General features: G+C 38.7%; 1 protein-coding gene across 4 annotated transcripts in view; it reads left to right on the top strand.

Moving 5' to 3' along the window:
- BAZ1B (bromodomain adjacent to zinc finger domain 1B) overlaps positions 1 to 24,950 on the top strand; it is a 70,581-nt gene that overhangs the window by 28,641 nt on the left and 16,990 nt on the right. For all 4 annotated transcript variants that reach the window (XM_057748216.1, XM_057748218.1, XM_057748217.1 and 1 more), the window contains 7 exons: positions 11,408 to 13,109; positions 16,250 to 16,388; positions 16,871 to 17,004; positions 19,413 to 19,518; positions 20,444 to 20,542; positions 22,781 to 22,958; positions 24,634 to 24,816. In XM_057748216.1, coding sequence (XP_057604199.1) covers positions 11,408 to 13,109; positions 16,250 to 16,388; positions 16,871 to 17,004; positions 19,413 to 19,518; positions 20,444 to 20,542; positions 22,781 to 22,958; positions 24,634 to 24,816 — 2,541 coding nt within the window. The remainder of the gene's footprint in view (positions 1 to 11,407; positions 13,110 to 16,249; positions 16,389 to 16,870; positions 17,005 to 19,412; positions 19,519 to 20,443; positions 20,543 to 22,780; positions 22,959 to 24,633; positions 24,817 to 24,950) is intronic.

Here is a 24,950-nt window from a genome sequence, read left to right as displayed (position 1 = left end):
TTTCACAGATTTGCTGATAAAGGTATCTAGAGATTGAGACAAGCGCACTATGTGAATGTTGCCTTGAAACTCCTAACATGGTTCCTTGGGCGAATGAGAAGAGTGAAAAAAGAATCAGAATATAGATTGCCAGAGTTTTCTAATTTAGGGTTCTTACTGCTTACTATTAAGTTAAATTTAGCATCTGAATGAGCTGTTATAAATATTAAGTTTCTTCATTTTTATCTTATTTATTGGATTTCCTTATTTGTGGTGGTGCTTTGTTCCAGGTGGCAGGGAACAAGTATGGAATTGTATACATTATTTTTCTTATAGCCTCTTATGTTGCTGAGACATCCTGTTTAGCAGTTAAGAAGGGCCTTTGCCAAAAAACTGTAATACTGCTAATCCAGATGCCCATTCTTTTCTCCCTCTCTGTGCACTACTCTAGAAGATTACTTATGCTTAATGGGGGACAGGGGAGACCCTTAGCACATAAGTGGTTTTGTACTTTTTCAGATTCCCCCTGAGTCCAGCCATGCCGGCTCCCATTGGCTGTGACTGCCCAGCATGCCCTATGCTGAGATGATCCAGTTACTGAAGGACTGCTCACGCCGGGAGCCGGCCTTTTGGGAGGGGGTTGGGTGAGTTAATTTCTTTCATTTTTTAAGAAAAAAAAATTATGTGGTGTGGCTTGGTAAAAAAAAAACACACCTTATAAAATAAAAATGGGCTGCTGGACCATCTCATGGCTAAGCCATCCCAGCTCTTTCTTGCATCATTTCTGTGTAATACAGTGCTTCTTTTTTTAATTTTATTTTATTTTATTTTTTTGGGGGGGTACACCAGGTTCAATCATCTGTTTTTATACACATATCCCCATATTCCCTCCCTTCCTTGAGTCCCCCCCACCTTCCCCGCCCCAGTCCTCTAAGGCATCTTCCTTCCATCCTCGAGTTGGACTCCCTTTGTTATACAACAACTTCCCACTGACTATTTTACAGTTGGTAGTATATATATGTCTGTGCTACTCTCTCGTTTCGTCTCAGTTTCCCCTTCACCCCCTGCCCCCTCCCATACCTCGAGTTCTCCAGTCCATTCTCTGTATCTGCATCCTTGTTCTTGTCACTGAGTTCATCAGTACCATTTTTAGATTCCGTATATGTGAGTTAGCATACAATATTTGTCCTTCTCTTTCTGACTTACTTCACTCTGTATGACAGATTGTAGGTCTATCCACCTCATTACATTTAGCTCCATCTCATCCCTTTTTATAGCTGACTAATATTCCATTGTATATATATGCCACATCTTCTGTATCCATTCATTTGTTGATGGGCATTTCGGTTGCTTCCATGTCCTGGCTATTGTAAATAGTGCTGCAATAAACATTATGGTACAAGTTTCTTTTGGGATTATGGTTTTCTTTGGGTATATGCCCAGGAGTGGGATGACTGGATCATATGGTAATTCTATTTGTAGTTTTTTAAGGAACCTCCAAATTGTTTTCCATAGTGGCTGTACCAACTTACAGTCCCACCAACAGTGCAGGAGAGTTCCCTTTTCTCCACACCCTCTCCAACATTTGTTGTTTCCAGATTTTGTGATGATGGCCATTCTGATTGGTGTGAGGTGATACCTCATTGTGGCTTTGACTTGCATTTCTCTGATGATGAGTGATGTGGAGCATCTTTTCATGTGTTTGTTGGCCATCTGTATGTCTTCTTTGGAGAAATGTCTATTTAGGTCTTCCGCCCATTTGTGGATTGGGTTATTTGCTTTTTTGGTATTAAGCTTCATGAGCTGCTTGTATATTTTGGAGGTTAATCCTTTGTCCGATGTTTCATAGGCAATTATTTTTTCCCATTCTGAGGGTTGCCTTTTAGTCTTGTTTATGGTTTCTTTCACTGTGCAAAAGCTTTTAAGTTTCATGAGGTCCCATTTGTTTATTCTTGATTTTATTTCCCTGATTCTAGGAGGTGGGTCAAAAAGGATGTTGCTTTGATGTATGTCATAGAGTGTTCTGCCTATGTTTTCCTCTAGGAGTTTTATAGTGTCTGGCTTTACATGTAGGTCTTTAATCCATTTGGAGTTTATTTTTGTGTATGGTGTTAGGAAGTGTTCTAATTTCATTCTTTTACATGTTGCTGTCCAGTCTTCCCAGCACCACTTATTGAAGAGGCTGTCTTTTTTCCATTGTATATTCATGCCTCCTTTGTCAAAGATAAGGTGTCCATATGTGTTTGGGCTTACTTCTGAGTTCTCTATTCTATTCCATTGATCTTCCTTTCTATTTTTGTGCCAGTACCATACTGTCTTGATCACTCTGGCCTTGTAGTATAGTTTGAAGTCAGGAAGCCTGATTCCACCAGCTCCATTTTTCCTTCTCAAGATTGCTTTGGCTATTCGGGGTCTTTTGTGTTTCCATACAAATCGTAAGATTTCTTGCTCTAGTTCTGTGAAAAATGCCATTGGTAATTTGATAGGGATTGCATTGAATCTGTAAATTGCTTTGGGTAGTACAGTCATTTTCACGATGTTGATTCTTCCAATCCAGGAACATGGTATGTCCCTCCATCTGTTTGTGTCGTCTTTGATTTCTTTCATTAATGTCTTAAAGTTTTCTGCATACAGATCTTTTGCCTCCTTAGGCAGGTTTATTCCTAGGTATTTTATTCTTTTTGTTGCAATGGTGAATGGGAGAGTTTCCTTAATTTCTCTTTCTGCTCTTCCGTTGTTAGCGTATAGGAATGCAAGAGATTTCTGTGCATTAATTTTGTATCCTGCTACTTTACTAAACTCATCAATGAGTGCTAGCAGTTTTCTGGTAGAGTCTTTAGGGTTTTCTATGTATAATATCATGTCATCTGCAAAGAGTGACAATTTGACTTCTTCTTTTCCAATTTGGATTCCTTTGATTTCTTTTTCTTCTCTGATTGCTGTGGCTAAAACTTCCAAAACTATGTTGAATAATAGTGGTGAGAGTGGACACCCTTGTCTTGTTCCTGTTCTTAGAGGGAATTCTTCCAGTTTTTCCCCATTGAGAACGATGTTGGCTTTTGGTTTGTCATATATGGCTTTTATTATGTTGAGGTAATTTCCTTCTATGCCCATTTTCTGGAGAGCTTTTATCATAAATGGATGTTGAACTTTGTCAAAAGCTTTTTCTGCATCTATTGAAATGATCATATGGTTTTTATCCTTCAATTTGTTGATATGATGTATCACGTTGATTGATTTGCGTATATTGAAGAATCCTTGCATCCCAGGGATAAACCCCACTTGATCATGGTGTATGATTTTTTTAATGTGCTGTTGCAGTCTGTTAGCTAGTATTTTGTTGAGGATTTTTGCATCTATATTCATCAGTGATATTGGTCTGTAGTTTTCTTTTTTTGTGACATCTTTGCCTGGTTTTGGTATCAGGGTGATGGTAGCCTCGTAGAATGAGTTTGGGAGTGTTCCGCCTTCTGCAATATTTTGGAAGAGTTTGAGAAGGATAGGTGTTAACTCTTCTCGAAATGTTTGATAGAATTCGCCCATGAACCCATCTGGTCCTGGGCTTTTGTGTGTTGGGAGATTTTTAATCACTGCCTCAATTTCCGTACTTGTGATTGGTCTGTTCATGGTTTCTATTTCTTCCTGGTTCAGTCTTGGAAGATTGTATTTTTCTAAGAATGTATCCATTTCTTCCAGGTTATCCAATTGGTTGGCATACAGTTGCTTGTAGTAGTCTCTCATGATCTTTTGTATTTCTGAGGTGTCCGTTGTGACTTCTCCTTTTTCATTTCTAATTCTGTTGATTTGCATCTTCTCCCTTTTTTTCTTGTTGAGTCTGGCTAATGGTTTATCAACTTTGTTAATCTTCTCAAAGAACCAGCTTTTAGTTTTATTTATTTTTCTTATGGTTTCTTTCCTTTCTTTTTCATTTATTTCTGCTCTGATCTTTATGATTTCTTTCCTTCTGCTCACTTTGGGGTTTCTTTGTTCTTCTTTCTCTAGTAGTTTTAGGTGTAAGGTTAGGTTGTTTATTCGATCATTTTCTTGTTTCTTAAGGTAGGACTGTATTGCTATAAACTTCCCTCTTAGAACTGCTTTTGCTGCGTCCCATAGGTTTTGGGTTGTTGTGTTTTCGTTGTCATTTGTTTCTAGATATATTTTGATTTCCTCTTTGATTTCTTTAGTGATTCCTTGGTTGTTGAGGAGTGAATTGTTTAGCCTCCATGTGTTTGTATTTTTTGCAGCTTTTTTCCTGTAATTGATATCTAGTCTCATGGCGTTGTGATCTGAGAAGATGCTTGATATGATTTCAGTTTTCTTGAATTTGCTGAGGTTTGATTTGTGACCCAAGATGTGATCTATCCTGGAAAATGTTCCGTGTGCACTTGAGAAGAAAGTGTAGTCTGTCGTTTTTGGATGGAATGTCCTATAAATATCAATTAAGTCGAGATGGTCTAATGTGTCATTTAAAGCTTGTGTGTCTTTATTTTCTGTTTGGATGATCTGTCCATTGATGTAAGTGGGGTGTTCAAGTCTCCCACTATTATTGTGTTACTGTCGATGTCCCCTTTTAGGGCTGTTAGTATTTGCCTTATGTATTGAGGAGCTCCTATATTGGGGGCATAGATATTTACCATTGTGATATGTTCTTCTTGAATGGATCCCTTGATCATTATGTAGTGTCCTTCCTTGTCTCTTGTAATAGTCTTTACTTTCAAGTCTAATTTGTCTGATATGAGTATTGCTACTCCAGCTTTCTTTTGACTTCCATTTGCATGGAATATCTTTTTCCATCCCTTTGCTTTCAGTCCATATGTATCCCTTGGTCTGAAGTGGGTTTCTTGTAGGCAGCATATAGAAGGGTCTTGTTTTTGTATCCATTCAGCCAGTCTGTGTCTTTTGGTTGGTGCATTTAATCCATTTACATTTAAAGTGATTATTGACATGTGTGTTCCAATGACCATTTTCTTAATTGTTTTGGGTTTGTTTTTGTAGGTGTTTTCCTTTTCTTGTGTTTCCTACTTAGAGAAGTTCCTTTAGCACTTGTTGTAAGGCTGGTTTGGTGGTGCTGAATTCTCTTAACTTTTGCTTGTCTGGAAAGCTTTTGATTTCTCCCTCAAATCTGAATGAGATTCTTGCTGGGTAGAGTATTCTTGGCTGTAGGTTTTTCTCTTTCAGGACTTTCAGGATATCCTGCCATTCCCTTCTGGCCTGCAGAGTTTCTGTAGAAAGGTCAGCTGTTATCCTTATGGGTTTTCCCTTATATGTTGTTTGTTGCTTTTCTCTTGCTGCTTTTAATATTTTTTCTTTGTGTTTAATTGTCGTTAGTTTGATTAATATGTGTCTTGGTGTATTTCTCCTTGGGTTTATTCTGTATGGGACTCTCTGTGCTTCTTGGACTTGGTTAATTATTTTCTTTCCCATGTTGGGGAAGTTTTCCACTAGAACCTCTTCAGATATTTTCTCAGACCCTTTCTTGTTTTCTTCTTCTTCTGGGATGCCTGTAATTCAAATGTTGGTACTCTTAATGTTATCACTGAGGTCTCTGAGACTGTCTTCTAATCTTTTTATTCTTTTTTCTTTTTCCTGCTCTGTGGCAGTTATTTCCCCCATTCTGTCTTCCAACTCACTTATTCGTTCTTCTGCCTCAGTCATTCTGCTGGTTATAGCATCTAGAGTATTTTTAATTTCAGTTATTTTGTTATCCATTGCTGTTTGTTTTTCTGAGTTCTTATGAACTGTTTCTTGTACTTTCTCTATTTTGTTATCGAGATTTTGTATCATTTTTACTATCATTACTCTAAATTCTTTTTCAGGCATTTTTCCTATTTCCTTCTCATTTATTTGGTCTTGTGGGTTTTTTTCCTGCTCCTTTGCCTGCATGGTGTTTCTTTGTTTCCTCATGGTTGTCCAAGCTTTTGGGGTTGCTTGTCCTGGCGATAGAGGTGTTTATAGAAGACTGTCCAAGCCTCAGACTAATGTCCAAGTATTGGATTAAACGAATATTAAGTCTAGGAAACACATACATGTATAAGACACACAATTACTGAATCCGTTAGGACATAAGGCTCTAGAAAGACCTGACAGAACCCCAGTGTGCTATCAGATATTCAAAGAGAAACCCAACAGAAATTGACAATTGAAACAGAATAAATCAGAGACAAAAGCAAAAGCAAACAAACAAATAACACCTTACACATACAAACATTAATCCAGGGAGATTTTGTAAACTAGGATCAAATATAGAAAAGAGCCAGAGTACCACCAGAGAGAATGGAGATTCTCAGAATGTAATTAGACAACTGTACTAAGAACTAAGATAAAGACAAAAGCCTAATATTAAATACCACGGCAGTGCGTCATCTGGAGAATAGAGCAAGGAGTCTGAGCAGACCGATAGTGTTGCTTATAAGTATGTTAAGATAAAATAAACTTAAAAAGGCTGGAAGAAAGGGGAACAGAAGAGCGTAATGTGGTTGGAAATATGCAAATAAAAAGAAAGGAATAGAAATGTATAAAAGATAGGGATGAAAGGAAAGTATGAGAGATATATTGTCTGTACTACCAAGAACTTAGCTAGATATAGAAGTATATAAAAAGGCAAAAAAAAGAATAAAAAAAATCCTTAAAAAATTATGTTATAAAACTTGTAGATCCCTTAGGGCTAAGATCGTATTTAATAAAAAAAGAGAGAGAGAGAAAGAAAAAAAAAAAAATCCAGAACTGATCCCAGAATGGACCAGTTCAATAGGTATTGGTACTACTATTTCTGTTTCCTTAGCGTCTCAGCTGTAAGTGTCCTTCTCCTTGCCTTGGGTTTTTTTGCATTATTCTGTGACCAGCAGAGGTTCCTTTATTGTTCATCTGTAAGCATCAGTGTGTGGGGAGGGAGAGGGTACAATAGTGGCTCCTTCTCCTGGGAGTGAGTGAGCAGTGGCGCACTGTTGTTTCAGTCGGGCTTGGAGGTGCCTGTTGCAGAGGGACGCTGGTGGCTCAGGCGTAAACAGAAAGTCTTAGAGTTGGGCCTCTCGGTTTTTTTTGTTGTTGTTGCTGTTGTTGTTTTTTTTTTTTTTCTCTCGGGCAGCCTCCCTGCTGCTGGCGTTGCAAGGGGTTTTAATCGAGCCCTGCCCGAGTGCCTGAGGGTGCTTGTTATCCCTGAGAGCCTTAGGTGGCCCTCAGGGCGTCTCTCCACTGCCTGTTGCAGAGGCGCCGAAAGAGAGAGAGAGAGAGAGAGAGGCTATGAGCGCGGCTCCTCCCCCCGCCCGTGAGCCTGCAGCTTCCAGCCGCCATCAAGGCCTGGCAGCTCTCAGGGACGGGCACTCCTCTCCGCGGACCTCCTCCCTCCTGTCCTCTCGGTCCATCACCCTTACCGGCAACAATGTTTCTCACCCTGAACCAGCTCTCCGGTTCCCACGCTCCCGCTCCTGGACCCTCCGTTCAGCCGCTGATCGATGTCTCGGTCCTGGAACGCTGAGCTGCGCTGCGGACCCTCCGTATGTTTCTCACTCCCTCCCGTCTGCCACAGCTCCGCCGCCTCACCCTCTTTGAGCTGTCGTAGATGCCTCCCTACCGGCTATGTCGGGCTCCCCGCAGCCCTTTCTGGTGCCCGAGGCCGTCTGCTGGTGTTCAGCTGGTTCTCTGTGGGAATTACTGCGTCCTTCCGTGCATTCCCAATGCATCTGTGGAGAGGGATGCACTCCACGTCTCTCTACTTCGCCGCCATCTTTTCTCTACAGTGCTTCTAAGTAGAAGAAATGTATGCTAAATTTGAGTGACTTTATTTTTTTAATTTTAAAAAATTTTTTATTGGCTGCATTGGGTCTTCGTTGCTGTGTGGGCCCTCTCTAGCTGCGGCGAGTGGGGGCTACTCTTTGCTGCTGTGCGCAGCTTCTTGTGGCAATGGTCTCTCTTGTTGCGGAACACGGGCTCCAGGTAGGAGGGCCTCAGCAGTTGTGGCACTTGGGCTCAGCAATTGTGGCTCGCAGGCTCCGGAGCACAGGCTCAGTAGTTGTGGCACACGGGCCCAGCTGCTCCGCAGTATGTGGTATCCTCCTGGCCCAGGGATTGAACCCGTGTCCCCTGCATTGGCAGGCGAATTCCTAACCACTGCGCCACCAGAGAAGTCCTTGAGTGACTTTTTAAATAGAAAGAAATACAATCAGTAACTTAAGAAGTGGCCCAATTATAATAGACCCTATTACAAGATATCTATTTAAAATGGTAAAAGTGAAACAGTCTCACACCAATCTCCTTTTTAGTGATAAATTTTGTTTTAGAATGACTTTAGAGATAATCTGTTATCCTGCACACTAGAAGAAGTATCAGTCTGTTGTGTCTATACTCTGAGGATTTTCCAAGGCTAGCTGAAGTGGATGAGTAACTTTTGGAAGGCACATATTTGTCTTTAATTCCTGCCAGGGTAGTTCTCGGTCTTGCTCTGTGATTTGTAGGGTAGTCTCTGAAATATTGTTCTCTTTGGTGTTTTGGTACTATTACTGACCAAAAGAAGAATGAAGTCTTACGTAAGTTATCATTGCTTATTCTTTTTTTTTTTTTTTTTTGCTGTGCATGGGCTTTTTTTTGGTTGCAGTGAGTGGGGGCTACTCTTCGTTGTGGTGCACGGGCTCCTCATTACTGTGGCTTCTCTTGTTGCAGAGCACAAGCTCTAGGCGCGTGGGCTTCAGTAGTTGCAGCACATGGGCTCATTAGTTGTGGTTCACGGGCTCTAAAGCGCAGCCTCAATAGTTGTGGCACATGGGCTTAGTTGCTCCGTGGCATGTGGGATCTTCCTGGAGCAGGGATCGAACCCGTTTCCCCTGCTTTGACAGGTGGATTCTTAACCACTGCGCCACCTAGGAAGCCCACTTATTCTTTTTAATATTTTGAAGTGTAGTTCTGGGGAACTAGAACTGGGAAATTCTTGCCTCTGGGGAAAGTGTCCCCTAAGTCACAGATAATGTTTATATTCTATAAACTATGAAACGTCTTTGTCAACCCATACTGAGGATGATAATTGGGGAACAAAACAATTTTGGTCAGGGAACAAAAACAACCAGCTAGAGGAACAGTAACCTTCAATTGCCTATAGTTCTTTTTCCTTTTTTTTTTAAAGATTTATTTTATTGTTTATTTACTTATTTATTTTTATTTATTGGCTGTGTTGGGTCTTTGTTGCTGTGCACGGGCTTTCTGTAGTTGCAGAGAGTGGGAGCTACTCTTCATTGCAGTGCATGGACTTCTTATTGCAGTGGCTTCTCTTGTTGCAGAGCACAGGCTCTAGGTGTGTGGGCTTCAGTAGTTGCAGTGCATGGGCTCAGTAGTTGTGGCTCGAGGGCTCTAGAGTGCAGGCTCAGTTGTGGTGCACGGGCTTAGTTGCTCTGCGGCATGTGGGATCTTTCCGGACCAGGGCTCAAGCACATGTCCCCCTGCATTGGCAGGCGGATTATTAACCACTGTGCCACCAGGGAAGCCCCTGCCTACAGTTCTTAAAAGGCAGCTTGGCCTTTAGAGAACTTAGCCAGAGGTAGGATTTGTTAAGTATCATCCACTCATTCATTGCAGACTGTATTTCTACCTCTTGTGCTGCTTAGGTTCTGTGAGTTTGTTTCTCTGATGATTGTATCCTTAATGTTTAAATCTTACTTGGCATTGTAGTACAACTTACTCAATTTTACCCTTCCTGTGTTGTTTACTCCTAACAAGAACATAGGTGTTCTTCTGTATTGTCTCTGAGATTTATTTCATCATAGCCATTTCCCTATTGCCTTTTTAAACGGGTCCTAATTTCATATTCAGTAGTTGTCACTGGTTTCCTTGCTTGCAGTCTCATCTCACACTAGCCTGTCTTATCCACTGCCTCCACACTGGTACTTTACAAGTTAGTCCTTTCCACTCAGAAACTTGAAGTTAAACTCAGCAGTCTTTCAGTGCCTTCTATATGCTTAGCTTCTTTTGGTAATAGAAGTCAAGTATTCTAGGGATTTCTAGTCTTTCTCCTAATCATTTGAAACAATAATTTTTCTTTTTGAATTGGCTGTACTTTTTATTGCTTTGCTATTATTTCATGTAGTTTGTGTTTTAATTTCCAGGCTTTTTTCCTTTCTAATTATATTTTAAAGCATCAAAATCAACAGTGTTTTTGTTTTTGTTTTAGTACACATTTAAACAGAAACAATAGTATCGTGACAGGTTGACTGCGTTCTAACCTAATAATGGAAACCAGGCAGCAGATGTCTGTAGAGTTGTGGAAGGAACGGCTTGCTTTATTGAAGGAAGAAAATGATAATTCTGTATAATGGGGATAAGGTGGAGATTTTAGGAGATAGGAGAAGATGTATATCCAGGAGAGTGAGAAGGTAAATGGAGAAGGGGAATATATTGTGATTACTCAGTGGCATTCAGGATCCATTTGAGGTACCTGATCATGAATTTAAAGTAAGTCCATACACTGTCATTGTGTCTTTTATTCAAGTCATGTTTAAGCTGAACATGTGCAGGCAGGGAGTAACTTGATGTAATAGAGCAAGAGAGACAAGGGAACCATAGGTTTAGGCAAGATTGATTGGAATGACTGGCTGGAATTTAACCTGGGTTAAGAAGGACAAGGAAGTGAAATTGGTGAAAATATAATAGAATTAACTGATTTAAGGTGCTGCTGAGACTGAAGGATTGCAGAGTTGGAGTACTAAAGGGAGTGAATTTGAAAGATGTGAGGGGATGATCAAAGAGAACTGTGTGAGTTTGAGAACTTAAGGGACTTGTAGTTAGTGTATTCATGGGAATGAGTTCTTGATGTGTGGGGCGAGGACAAAGAGGAGGTTGAGGAACCAGGAGGTCGGGATCAGTAGGGCTCCTTATTTGTGAGCAGTGTTTTGTTGTTAGGGTACACACTGTTACTCCTAATAGGAAAATATGCTGAATTTAAACAAAGGTACTTAAATGGTATACTTTCTACCATTCTAAGCGTAGAATACCCTCAGTTGTAACAAAGGTTTAAAGGATAATAAACAGAAAACTAGTTACATAGCCAAAATGTCTGTGTCTAATATTAGAGTATAGAAGATTTTCTTTTCTTTTCTTTTCTTTTTTTTTTTTTGGCTGCACCACATAGCATGGGGGATCTTAGTTTCCTGACCAGGGGTCAAACCAATGCCCCTTGCAGTGGAAGCGTGGAGTCTTAACCACTGCCCCGCCAGGGAAGTCCCATAGTATAGATTTTTAAGTCTGAGCATCGAGAGTTTTGTGTTGATATGGCTAAAACATTAGCTAACATTCATGGCTTTGTTTTTTCAGGGACTGAGTATCTATGAAGAGAAATGAATATGTAGCTCTACCTGAATAGATAGGGAAGAGGGCCTTTAGGATGCTTAAATATTGCTTCTTTACATTAGTTTTTAAAATTATTTTTGCTCCTGTTCTTAAATTCTAGTACATGACTCTCAATCCCTCTACTAAGAGGAAGAATACTGGATCTCCAGACAGGAAGCCCTCAAAGAAATCCAAGACAGACAACTCTTCTCTCAGTTCACCACTAAATCCTAAGTTATGGTGTCACGTACACTTGAAGAAATCCTTGAATGGCTCACCACTCAAAGTGAAGAACTCAAAGAACTCCAAATCTCCAGAAGAGCATCTGGAAGAAGTGATGAAGATGATGTCTCCCAACAAGCTACATGCTAACTTTCACATTCCTAAGAAGGGCCCACCTGGCAAGAAATCAGGGAAACATAGTGACAAACCTTTGAAAGCAAAGGGCAGAAGCAAAGGCATCCTGAATGGACAGAAATCCACAGGGAATTCCAGATCTCCTAAAAAGGGCTTGAAGACTCCTAAAACCAAAATGAAGCAGATGACTTTGTTGGACATGGCCAAAGGCACTCAGAAGGTGACACGAGCCCCGAGGAATTCTGGGGGCACACCCAGGTCCTCTAGTAAACCTCATAAACACCTGCCTCCTGCTGCCCTCCACCTTATTGCCTACTACAAAGAAAACAAAGACAGGGAGGACAAGAAGAGTGCCCTGTCCTGTGTCATCTCCAAAACAGCTCGTCTCCTCTCTAGTGAAGATAGAGCTCGTCTCCCAGAAGAATTGCGAAGTATTGTTCAAAAACGCTTTGAGCTTCTAGAGCACAAAAAGAGATGGGCTTCTATGTCTGAAGAGCAGCGCAAAGAATATTTGAAAAAGAAACGAGAGGAGCTGAAAGAAAAGTTGAAGGAGAAAGCCAAGGAGCGGAGAGAGAAAGAAATGCTTGAGAAACTGGAGAAACAGAAGCGGTATGAGGACCAAGAGTTAACTGGCAAAAACCTTCCAGCATTTAAGTTGGTGGATACCCCTGAAGGGCTGCCCAACACACTCTTTGGGGATGTGGCCATGGTGGTGGAGTTCTTGAGCTGTTATTCTGGGTTACTCTTACCAGATGCTCAGTATCCTATCACTGCTGTGTCCCTTATGGAAGCCTTGAGTGCAGAAAAGGGTGGCTTTTTATACCTGAATAGAGTGCTGGTCATCCTCTTACAGACGTTGTTACAAGATGAGATAGCAGAAGACTATGGTGAATTGGGAATGAAGCTGTCAGAGATCCCTCTGACCCTGCATTCTGTTTCAGAGCTGGTTCGGCTCTGCTTGCGCAAATCTGACATTCAGGAAGAAAGTGAGGGCTCAGACACAGATGACAATAAAGATTCAGCACCATTTGAGGACAATGAGGTACAAGATGAGTTTCTAGAAAAGCTGGAGACCTCTGAATTTTTTGAACTAACATCAGAAGAGAAACTGCAGATCTTGACGGCACTCTGCCACCGGATTCTCATGACGTACTCGGTGCAGGACCACATGGAAACGAGGCAGCAGATGTCTGCAGAATTGTGGAAGGAACGGCTTGCTGTATTGAAGGAAGAAAATGATAAGAAGAGAGCAGAGAAACAGAAACGTAAAGAAATGGAAGCTAGAAATAAAGAAAATGGAAAAGAGGAGAATGGGTTAGGCAAAGCTGATAGGAAAAAAGAAGTCGTGAAGTTTGAGCCCCAAGTAGATATGGAAGCTGAAGACATGATCAGTGCTGTGAAGAGCAGACGGCTGCTTGCCATTCAGGCTAAGAAGGAGCGGGAAATTCAGGAGAGAGAAATGAAAGGTAAAATCTTGTGTTGAGAGAAAAGGGGAAGCCCTTTAGAAGATAGTAGAAGGAAGGCAATTACTAAGGTAATGGTAGCGTCTTCATTTGTCACAACTGTTTAGTTATTTCTTTGTGGAATAACCTAGACCTTTCTAGGTGTGTAAGATTCTGGCAGGAGTGTTCAGCCTGGCATTCTGCAGTTAATGATAGTTTGACTTGGATTACTGTGATGTTGGCATCTTTTCTGGCTCTAGTAAAGGACCAGATCCACAAATAGACATAATGGAAATAACATGTGGCTTGGGAATAGGCTGACCTGGGTTTAAACCCCACCTCCGACTTAGCTATGGTTCTTTGAGCAAGTTGCTTATCTGTGCATCAGTTTCCTCATATGCTTAAGATTATTGTGACAATTGAGTGACAAGGTATTTGAAGCCCTCAGCACAGTTACCAACTCAGATATTAATCTTTCCCTTATTAAGATGTAAGGAAATAAAAATTTTGGGCTTTCACAGCACCATTGTCTGGACTTTTTAAAAAGCAGCTTTATTAAGAAATAATTCACATACTATGCAATTCATCCATGTTTATTGTACAGTTCATTTTTAAAAAATATATTCACAGATTTGTGCAGCCTTTATCACAGGCAATTTTAGAATGTTTTCATCACCTCAATAAGAAACGGCATGCCTTTTAGCTACCATGACCCCATCTTCCCCAGCCCTAAGCAGTCACCATCCACTGTTGTATCTCTATTTGCCTATTCTGATACATCATATCAGTGGAGCTGTATAATAAGTAAATTATATAATTCCATAATTATATAATGAAAAGAAGCCAGTCTTTTGTGACTGGCTTCTTTTACTTACCATGTTTTCAAGGTTCAAGTTATAGCATGTCTCAGTACTTAATTCCTTTTTATGGCTGAATATTATTTTATTGTTTGGATATGCCACATTTTGTTTATCCATTTATCAGTTGATGAACATTTGGTTTGTTTTAATCTTTTTTGGCTGTTAGGAATAATGCTGCTGCAAGTTTTTGCATGGGTGTACGTTTTCATTTCTCATGGGTATATATACCTAGGGATGGAATGGCTTTATCATATGGTAACTGTATTTAACTGAGGAAGTACTAGACTCTTTTTCAAAGTGGCTGCACAGTTTTGCTTTCCTACTAGTAGTATGTGAGGGTTCTAGTTTCTCCGCTTCTGCATCTTCACCAGTGCTTGTTATTATGTGATTTTGAGTATAGCCATTCGAATGATTGTGAATTGGTATCTCGTGGTTTTGATATGCATTTCCTTGATGACTAATCACGTCATCCTCTCTTGTGCCTGTTTATCATCTGTATATCTTCTTAGGAGGATATTAACTCAGACCTTTTGCCCATTTTCAAATTGGGTTGTCTTTTTGTTATTGAATTACAAGGGTTCTTTATATATTCTAGATACAGATCCCTTAAGATATACGATCCATAAACATTTTCGCCTGTTTTGTGTTTGTTGTCTTTTTACTTTCTTGATTGTGTCCATTTAAGCACAAATTAAAAATTTTTTGATTAGGTCCAATTTATTTTTTTCTTTGGTTGGTTGTGGTTTTGGTGTCATATGCAAGAATCTGCTGCCAAATCCAAAGTCATGAAGATTTACATATTCTTCTAAAAGTCCTTAAAGAGTTTTAGCTCTTACATTTAGGTGCTTGATTCATTTTGAGTTAATTTGACTATAAACACATTGACTTATTTCTGGATATGTGTGTCTTTATACCAATACTGCAGTGTCTTGAACAGAATTGAGAAGCCAGAAATAAGTTGATTATTGATAAAGGAAACAAGGAATAGAGAATATTAAAAATATATAATTATGAAATATATAACATCAATACTTTGCCAAAGACAGTATATGAATTAAAGTTCAGGTCTTTTGATGTCTAGTTCAGTGCTGTAACCTCTGGAACTAAATTTAGTTTTTTTTTGATGATTTTCTCTAGATTGGTTTTTGTTTGTTTGTAGCTACAGGAGAAGGAGCTTTTCCTTTATTGTGATTTGGCCATTACTCTTTTTGTCATTTACCTTTGTACTGATTTCGACTGTAATCATTGCTGCAAAAGTACAGTTCTCTTCAGGCTAGAAAACCATTTATTAAAGGTAACAAGCACCATATTGTTTTATTTTGGGTTTTTTGGCCGCATGGTGCGGCTTGCGGGATCATAGTTCCTTGACTAGGGATTGAACCTGGTCCCATTGCAGTGAGAGTGCCAAGTCTTGACCACTGAACTGCCAGGGAATTCCCCCATATTGATTTTAAATAGATGAAATTTGTCTTAAATTTTTTAAGCAACGTCTTTAGGCTGATGTATTTTGTAGATTCTCACTACATTGTAGATGTTGTCATCAGTAGAGGACCAGCAGTAACACTTCCGGCACTGTAAATAGCAGTGCCCTTTATTTACAGTGTCAATATTTGTGACAGTTGTAGAAAAACTTAAAAGGCAAGATTCCTGGGCTGCTTTCATTATTGAGGGAAATTTCTGTTTGGATAGAATTAACTTATATAATGAATGATCAGAAATAAATTGATTAAAACTTTTTTTCATCATTAACAGTAGTAACTTGCTGAAAAACTCAAAAAACAGTATTAAAGATGCAGTGATTATTATTATCTGCTGATGATTCCCTGCCCTAGCTTTCTCAGTCCTTTGTTCTAAGCTCCTTAGGACTGAAGTATGTTTTATTCTGAAACAGCTGTGTTGGTTTCCTTCATCCTCATCATTTTGAGGATCCTATGGCTGGTCATGTCAGAAAATGTTTCCATTAATTCCATTTAAGGACTATTGTAAAGTTACATTTTAAATTATCAATAAAATAAAATTAATTTATTATAAAGTTAATAAGAAGTGAAATTTTGGAGAGAAAAGATTTTGCAACGAGTTGATGGCTGACACATCACCAAAATTTAAAGAATGTAGAAGGACCAGATAGAAATTGCTGCCTTACACATTATTTCTTATAACAGATTAGAATTAGGAGAAGGGAAACTAAGGTTTGATGAAAATCTACTTTATACCAGGTACTTTTTCACTCCATATCTTATTTAAGTTTGCAAGAGTAGAATTTAGTAGGAAAAACTTAATTGATTTTTTTTTTATCTTTAACAGTGAAACTAGAGCGTGAAGCTGAAGAAGAACGAATACGAAAGCACAAAGCAGCTGCTGAGAAGGCTTTCCAGGAAGGAATTGCCAAGGCAAAACTAGTCATGCGTAGGACTCCAATTGGTACAGATCGAAACCATAATAGGTAAGTTATTAAGCTTAATTTTTATCATCTTTTAGGGCTGCTATATTGTTACTAGTTAGTACTAAGACTAAACAAGCTCCCCTGTTCGTGGGTACTGGAAACAGAATTGCTCATCGCACATTTATTTCAGTATTTACTGTGCCAAATGCTAGGGTTACAAAGTTAAATAAGACATGATCCTGTCCTTGAAGATACCACAGATATGAAGCTTAAATTATGGCGATAGGAGAAATATAATCCTAATAGAAGTCTTTAAAAATGGTAAGGTGTTTTCAATGCATACATTGTATGGAACGAAGTTATAAAAATTACAGATATTAAGTGAATCTCAAATTCCCCAAATTTTAGTATTCTGTGCTTTACTTTAGAATTTGTATCTGCTGTATGTTCAGTGATGTTCTGTAATCATCTTCCTGAACAATGAAGTAATAATGTGCTTATGATCTTATATTAACATATTAATATGTGGTTGTGATTTGTAGATACTGGCTCTTCTCAGATGAAGTTCCAGGTTTGTTCATTGAGAAGGGCTGGGTACATGACAGCATTGACTACCGATTCAGCCATCATCGAAAAGACCATGCAGACTCTCCTGATGAGGATTACTGTCCCCGTAGTATGTATATCTATTAGTTATTTTACCCTGTTCAAGTAGGCTAAGACTGTCTTTCCTCTATCAGTTTTTTTTACTTGCTAAATTTCTTTATCACCTTCTTAGGTAGGTTTATTTGAGTGAGATGGGAAGATGTGAAATGCGTAGAAGGAGGAAAGAAACTTAACATTTGATTACCAACTTTGTTCCAGGCATAGCATGAAAAGATAACTTGAATATTAGGATATTTGGGTATTAGATTTATACAAGTACTTTTCAAACTTTGTTCCTTGGAAGTCTCTTTGTAGGTACTTCAAGGACTGGAATTGAGGTAAGGGGACAAGAAGGCAGTTATGTGTCTTCTTCCTCCACTTAAAAACTTCACTTATTTAATATTTATGGAGCATCTCTTATTTGCCAACCAGTTTTTCATGCGCTGTGATACAAGATAAAAGGTCCTGAATGTCAAAAGGTCCTGAATGTCAATTATCTAAAAGTCCAGTGGGGAGAAACACAGCAAATACCCAACTAAAAATAAGTGACTGATGGACTTCCTAGGTGGCGCAGTGGTTAAGAATTTGCCTGCCAGTGCAGGGGACACGGGTTCGATCCCTGCTCCAGGAAGGTCCCACATGCCGCGGAGCAACTAAGCCCATGCGCCACAACTATTGAGCCTGTGCTTTAGAGCCCGTGAGCCACAACTATTGAGCCCATGTGCTGCAACTACTGAAGCCCATGCACCTAGAACCCGTGCTCCGCAACAAGAGAAGCCATGGCAGTGAGGAGCCCGCGCACCACAACGAAGAGTAGCCCCCACTCACCGCAGCTAAAGAAAGCCTGCGCACAGCAAAAAAAAAGACCCAACACAGCCAATAAAATAAATAAATAAATTTATTAAAAAAAGAATAAGTGACTGAGAATGGTCATAAGAGGCACTGATAATGTTCTTGATTTGGGTTCTGGTTACATAAGTATGTTCAGTTTGTAAAATAAATCGAAAAGTGTACTTTTCTAAATATAATATTTATGTGTATGTGTATATATATTCTTTCTTGAACTATAGATATAAATTTTTTTACTTACATATGTATTTTTTTCCCCCAAGAAAGAGGTACAAAGAAAAATTTTTTTAATTTAAGAATGCCAGATGTTTAAGTTAGATCGAGTTTTCTTAACTTCACTGTTGCTGACATTTTGGGCCAGATAATTCTTTGTAATGGGGAGTTGTCCTATGCATTGGAGGTTTTTTAGCAGCATCCCTGACCTCTACCCACTGGATGCCGTTAGTGACAACCAGATGTCAACAGATATTGCCAGATGTTCTGTAGGAGGCAGCATGGCTTTCTGTTGAGAACCACTGCAGTAGATAATCCATAAGCTTCCTTTCAGCTGTGCTTTATGTAACCTAATGAAAATTGCTTCTCAGAAAGTAGTTTTATTTTAGAGAAACTCATAATAACCCAAACTTTAAACTCACAAAAATGTTAAATAAGGAAACTAATATATAGCCCAAAACTTCAAGTTTAAGGCATTTTCATTTGTTAGATTGTAGCACTTAGTAGAAAAGTGTAGTTTTGGTAGACTTTGTAAATACCTGGGTGAGGGCAGTAAATGTGAAGTTGGGATCTTCAGACTTGAGAGAGATTCCAGTGGGATGAAGGACTGTGATTTTATAATGTGTCTCAAAAGCTTAATGGCTGTTTTTAGAAATCAGGTCCACAGTTACAGCTCCCAAGAGAAGACTGGCATCCACATCCCTTTACTTCTAGAGGATCCTGGTGGATGTTGTTTGTGTTTTCTAGTTCCAGCATGGCAGGGTTTCTTCAGAATTACCTAACTGAAAAGAGCAAACAAGTTTATGTGTTAGTATTGCAGGGAAGACACTGCAGGTTAAAGCAGGGAGAGAAGGGGAGCAGGGAAGAGAACCAATTGTAGAATTAGGTAAGGCCTCAAATACTGGCTTAAATCTATCTATAGTAATGTCGTGTATTAGTATACAGGAGCCGGTTTCCCAAAAAGTTAATCATATTTGACATTTGAAGCCTCTAGAGGTAGGTTTGTAGTAGTTTATATGTTTCAGTTGTGTCTACTTCACCACAGATGCCTTTGTGCTAATAAACATCATGTACAAGGAGCAGATTATTTATTTGCTCTGAGACATTTAGTCATCTCTCTCCATTCTGTTGCAATAACTTGTGATACTCTTAAACCTTGACCTGTTCATCTGTATAGCTGTATAGAGAGCAGCTGTCTCAGATAATGTGCTGTATATAAGATGTTGTAAGAGAAATTAGCATCTGTTGTACATGTGGGTATATTTAATAGGCAGCATCTGTGTTATTGGTTGTTGAATTTGCACTGTGTACTGCTTAGGTTTGAAACTAGGAATTGAGTATTTCCTGTATTCAGCCTGATGTATAATTTTTTCTTAGGTAAGAAAGCAAACCTAGGCAAAAATGTAAGCATGAACACACAACATGGACCAGCAACAGAAATTGCTGTAGAGACCACTATACCCAAACAAGGACAGAATTTATGGTAATGTGAGCATTCATCTGGTTGCTCTTTCTTTTTCTTTTTCAGTGTTAAGAAAATATTTGATATAGTGACACCAGTGAGTTCGTGATTATCTGTTAGCATTTTGTGTGACTTTGATTTCTTGGATATGTAAGCTCATTGCTTTAAAAGCAGACTTGATATTTTGATAAGAATATACTTGTTTGCTTTAAGGTTTACTATTTTATTTTTTCCTTGTAATGTAACTTTGTATATTATATGATAGATCTTACATAGCATTGGAAATGCCTTTCAGTCTGCTTGGGAATAGAAGTATTTAGGATTTTCATCTTTATTAAAAAATAAAGAATTATAAATATAACTATTAATCTTCCTTTGTGTCTATTCTCCTTTTAGGCAGGGAGCTAGGTTTTGAGAGGGTCCCTTCTGCTTTGTGATATCATTAACTGCTTTAGCTGTGATCACCTTTGGTTTAATGACCTTTTATCTTTTATTTTTGGATATAAGTTTACTCTTTGAAAGGGGTACAGACAAGTGTGACTATTAACTTTATAAAATTTGTCTCATATTACAGCTTATTTTTTATTTTTATTTGTTTATTTTGGGGGGGGGGCACTCCTAGTGCACATGGGATCTTAGTTCCCCAACCAGGGATCAAACCTGCACCCCTTGAAGTGGAAGTGCAGAATCTTGACCACTGGACTGCCAGGAAAGTCCCCTCATAGTACATTTTAGTAGGAAACATTGGCTCCAGTGTCCTAGGATAAAGTTAACATTAAGTCTCATGAAAACAGTAAATTGTTCAACTTTTGAGCAAGGTTGGAATTCTGCTTTCCCAACTCCTACCACCAACCCTAGATCCCTTTCTTAATGTTTGATTCTTCTTTTTTTTTTCAGAGTTAATAGGGTTTTTTGTTTTGTTTGTTTGTTTGTTTTGCTCCTACAGGTTTTTATGTGATAGTCAGAAGGAATTGGATGAGTTGCTAAACTGCCTTCACCCTCAGGGAATAAGAGAAAGTCAGCTTAAAGAGAGACTGGAGAAGAGGTAAGGTTTTCATCTCACTCCTCACATCTTCTCTTCAGCATTAGATATTAGACATATCTTAGGGCTTTTTTGTAGTGGTGGTTTATCTGTAAAAGCATACATGAAAATTTAAAAAATCTGTAACCCGCTTATATTCTTGTTTGGTATTTTCTTGACACCTCATGATTATTTGGAAAAGTATGCATTTAAACCATGTATATACAGGGTAGCGGGATTATTCATTGACTAACATGCCACACACCAGACTAAGAGCCTGACTGAGGTTAGGCAGCCTTGTAAATGCAGTTCCACATCAGTTGGTATTCAAAAGTATTCTGTCAGTATCCAAAATGGCCAAAAAAATGAAAACAAACTAAATTTCATCAACTGATGAGTGGATAAACAAAATGTGTTATATCCATAAATTCAGCCATAAAAAGGAACAAAGTCCTGAAAAATGCTGCAATGTGGATGAACATTATGCTGAGTCCAAGAAGCCAGACATAAAAGTCCACTTGTGTGGTTTCATTTATATGAGACTCCACAATAGGCAAATGTATAGTCAGAAAATAGATTAGTGGTTGCCAGGAGATGAGGGATGAGGACAACTGAGAGTGACTGCTAACCGGTACTGGATTTCTGTATGGAATGATGAAAATGTTCTGGAATTAGGTAGTTTTGATGGTTCTAAAACATGAAAACCACTGGAAGTATAGGCCTTAAAATGGTGAGTATATATCTCCAAAAATCCACACCAAAAAACTGCCTACAAAATTAATTAATTAATATCAGTGCCATCTAGATTTTCTCGTGTCTCTCCTGTTCTAGCAATTGTTTCTGTCAAAGCTGAGATAGGTTTTAATATCTGACTGCATGCTTTCATGCTTGAATTTAGGTTTAATTGAAGAGAGAAGGAAAATACCGTTCAGTACATACTCTGCAATTTTGCCAGACTTTTGAGAGTGATAATGGGTACATCATTGGTTTTAGTCCACTGCTTAATGTGTAAATGAATTAAAATTGTATTCAGAATCGTGCTGTCTTGATAACACTTAGATCAAAGAAGAAAATAAAAGAGAAATTATGTGGTATATAGAAGGCAATGAAAGCAGAATCCTTTATAAGAAAACCAGTGGGACACAATGACGTTATTTTCAGAGGAAAATCATATTAAAACTTCTTATTATTAAGAATGAAAAGAACTTAATATTCAGCTTCGATGACCTTGAACATTAGTTTTTGGTGTAAGAAGCCAACAGTGAAGCTTATGGCCCATCCAGGGGAGAGAATCTTATTAGAGTCTTTATTACTGTGACCTCAAAGGGTTAATCTTTAGTGTGAATGTGAACTTTGAAGGTCCTTACATAGGTTTTCAGCTCAAATTTATGTTTCTTCTGTGTTGTGAAGAATTCCAGGCAGACAATTTAAAGTTGTCTTGGATTGGTAGCAATTTCTGGCAACTAACATAAGCAAATGCACACTCTCTCTGGAGGAGCTTAACTTCACACCAGGCCTCAAAGAATTTCCACAGGTGAAATTCCAAGAAACTCATGGTAAAAGAGAAAAAGAAAGAGAGAGAAAGAAGAAAGAAAGAGAGGGAGGGAGGGAGAGAGAGAGAGAGAAAAAGAAAAGAAAGAAGAAAGAGAAAAAAAGAAAGAGAAAACGAACAAACCCACACAAACCAGTTACCATGAATGAGAGCTAGGTAAAGAAACACACTTCAGATACTGGAATTACCATAAATAGAATAAAATATACGTTTTTAAAAAGAAGAAGAGAGCGACTTCCCTGGTGGCGCAGTGGTTGAGAATCCACCTGCCAACGCAGGGGACACGGGTTTGATCCCTGATCTGGGAAGATCCCACGTGTCACGGAGCAACTGCACCACAACTGTTGAGCCTGTGCTCTAGGGCCTGGGTGCTGCAACTGCTGAAGCCCTCGTGCCTGGAGCCCGTGCTCCACAACAAGAGAAGCCACTGCAATGAGAAGCCTGCGCACTGCAAGGAAGAGTAGCTCCCAATCACCACAGCTAGAGAAAGCCCGCACACAGCAACAAAGACCCAACGCAGCTGCAGCCGAAAAAAAAGAATAAGAAATTTGAAATTTTGTGCAAGAAACATGAGACTTAAAAAAACGAGAGATGAAAAGGATCTAAATAAGTCTTCTAGAAATAAAACATGTCATTTCAAGTAATTGAAATTTGTAGACCATTTTTTAAAGTTCCTTTATTCCTCCTCCCCTTTGCCCCAACTTTTCTAGGTACCAGGACATTATTCATTCTATTCATCTGGCCCGGAAGCCAAATTTGGGTCTAAAATCCTGTGATGGCAACCAGGAGCTTTTAAACTTCCTTCGGAGTGATCTCATTGAAGTTGCAACAAGGTTACAAAAGGGAGGACTTGGTTATGTGGAAGAAACATCAGAATTTGAAGCCCGGGTAAGAATATAAGGAAAACACCCTTTGGAATCTGTTACTCATGGAAACTCAGTTTGGAATTGTTCCCTAATAATTGCTCTTGACTTCCCTAGATAACTGTGGAAATCATATATTTGCGTTTGTCTTGAAAGACACATGTGGAACCCTAAATTCTCTATGTACATATGTTATTTATCCTTTGTCATCTTCTGCTGGTATCCAGAAAAATCTAATAGTTGGTTCAGAACCTTTGTTCAAAAAGAGCTTTTCTATTAAGTTGAATGAAAACTAGGCCTGGAATCTTAGTCATGTAACATCATTTAACCTATCTATTCCCGTGAGATGTCTGTGCTGTAAGCTATGAAACATTTGTGGATCCTGCTTTTTTGTTCATTGTCTGCACTTGATCAGCTTGGTAGAGTTACACATGTGTTGGGCAACACTCATGCTGTTAACAGGTACATTTCAGTGAAGGTGCATTTAAAGTCTTGTTACTTACTGCTCAGAAGGACCCTCAAGTGTTATAGGTGAAACAGTTCGAGAGACCCCATGTCCCACATTAGATTTTAGGTATCAAAGCTGGAGAAAAGATTGGAGAACACTGTCCATGAGTTATTACTGTAAGAAATTTTTTTGGTTAATTTTCAGTAATAAAGTCCCTGTAACTCCAAACGTTAATATTTGAGTCTTTTCATATTGTTCATTTGCATTATAGCAACGTGTTAATAGTTATGTGATTTTTATGAGCACTTGAACGTTCCCCCACCCCCCTGTGCAATTTTCCCTCATTTATAAATACTTTTTAGTCTTTATATCACTTTGGAGTACATAACACTTGGAGTTGATATGGTAAATCTTTTACTGTCAGACTTTTATATTTCTGTTTCTTTGCTGTTAGAATCAGCAAATTATATATGCATCTTATATATGTACCTTTTTTTCATTAGTCTGGTTATGAATTCTTGATACATTCCCTGGGAAAAAGATTTAAACATCTTTATTGTTCTTAAAGACTTTTTTCAGGAATTATTCAAAACCAAAAGAGTTTTGCCAGTTTCAAATATTGCAATTACTTTTTTGTTTATTTAGCAAATACTTATCAATTGCCTACTTTGTGCCAAACCCAGGCCCACAGCTTGCTAACATTGGATTATTATCATTCTTTGTTTCTCTTTGTAGTTATAAAATTGTATTTTTTTAATTGGCATGTGTTGTGTGACTGAGAAGGTAGTTTCAGTCTTTAAGAGCATGATTTGGGTCAGAGCACGATTTAGCTTCTGCTTCCTCATCCATAAAATAAATGTGAAACTTAGATCAGATATGTATAAAAATATATTACCTGGCTTATAGTTTGTAAGCTGGTAGGTTGGTAAATTTTTACTTCTCAGTTTTTCTTTGCCTTGAGACTGCCATTTGCACTGCCATTTGTAGTAGTCACTCAGTCACTGAGTGAAAGAGTTCAGTAACGTTCTTAAGTACAGCAAGTTTCAGCATCCCATGGATGCCTTCGTCAGAGAACTCCAAGTAGTTGGCTCCTTTCAGATGCATAAGCCATCCATTGAACTGAGGGACTCAGTTAAATTAATGTTACGTGACCAATTTGGGTCTAGGTTGATTTGAATTTAATAGGTGATTGTCTGCTTTCATCTTCCTCTTGGCTTTTCACTCAGTCTGGTTTTTAAATCATTTTCTGTAGGTGATCTCACTAGAGAAACTGAAGGATTTTGGTGAGTGTGTGATTGCCCTTCAAGCCAGTGTCATAAAGAAATTTCTCCAAGGCTTCATGGCTCCCAAGCAAAAGAGAAGAAAACTCCAAAGTGAAGATTCAGCAAAAATTGAAGAGGTGGATGAAGAGAAAAAAATGGCAGAGGAAGCAAAGGTATTTAGCTAAGGAAGATGTAGTTTTATTACTATGTAGAAGTATGTGATCTGATTTTAAAATGATCTGACCCTGTGCTTGTTAGCTGTGTAAGCACTGTTCCCCGAGCCAGCATTGCATCTTTATCAGTTTCT

This window comes from Hippopotamus amphibius, chromosome 9 (genome assembly GCF_030028045.1).
Source record: "Hippopotamus amphibius kiboko isolate mHipAmp2 chromosome 9, mHipAmp2.hap2, whole genome shotgun sequence".
Lineage (NCBI taxonomy): Eukaryota > Metazoa > Chordata > Mammalia > Artiodactyla > Hippopotamidae > Hippopotamus > Hippopotamus amphibius.
Note: the sequence above shows the minus strand (reverse complement) of the source record. Positions and strands in the feature narration are given on the sequence as shown.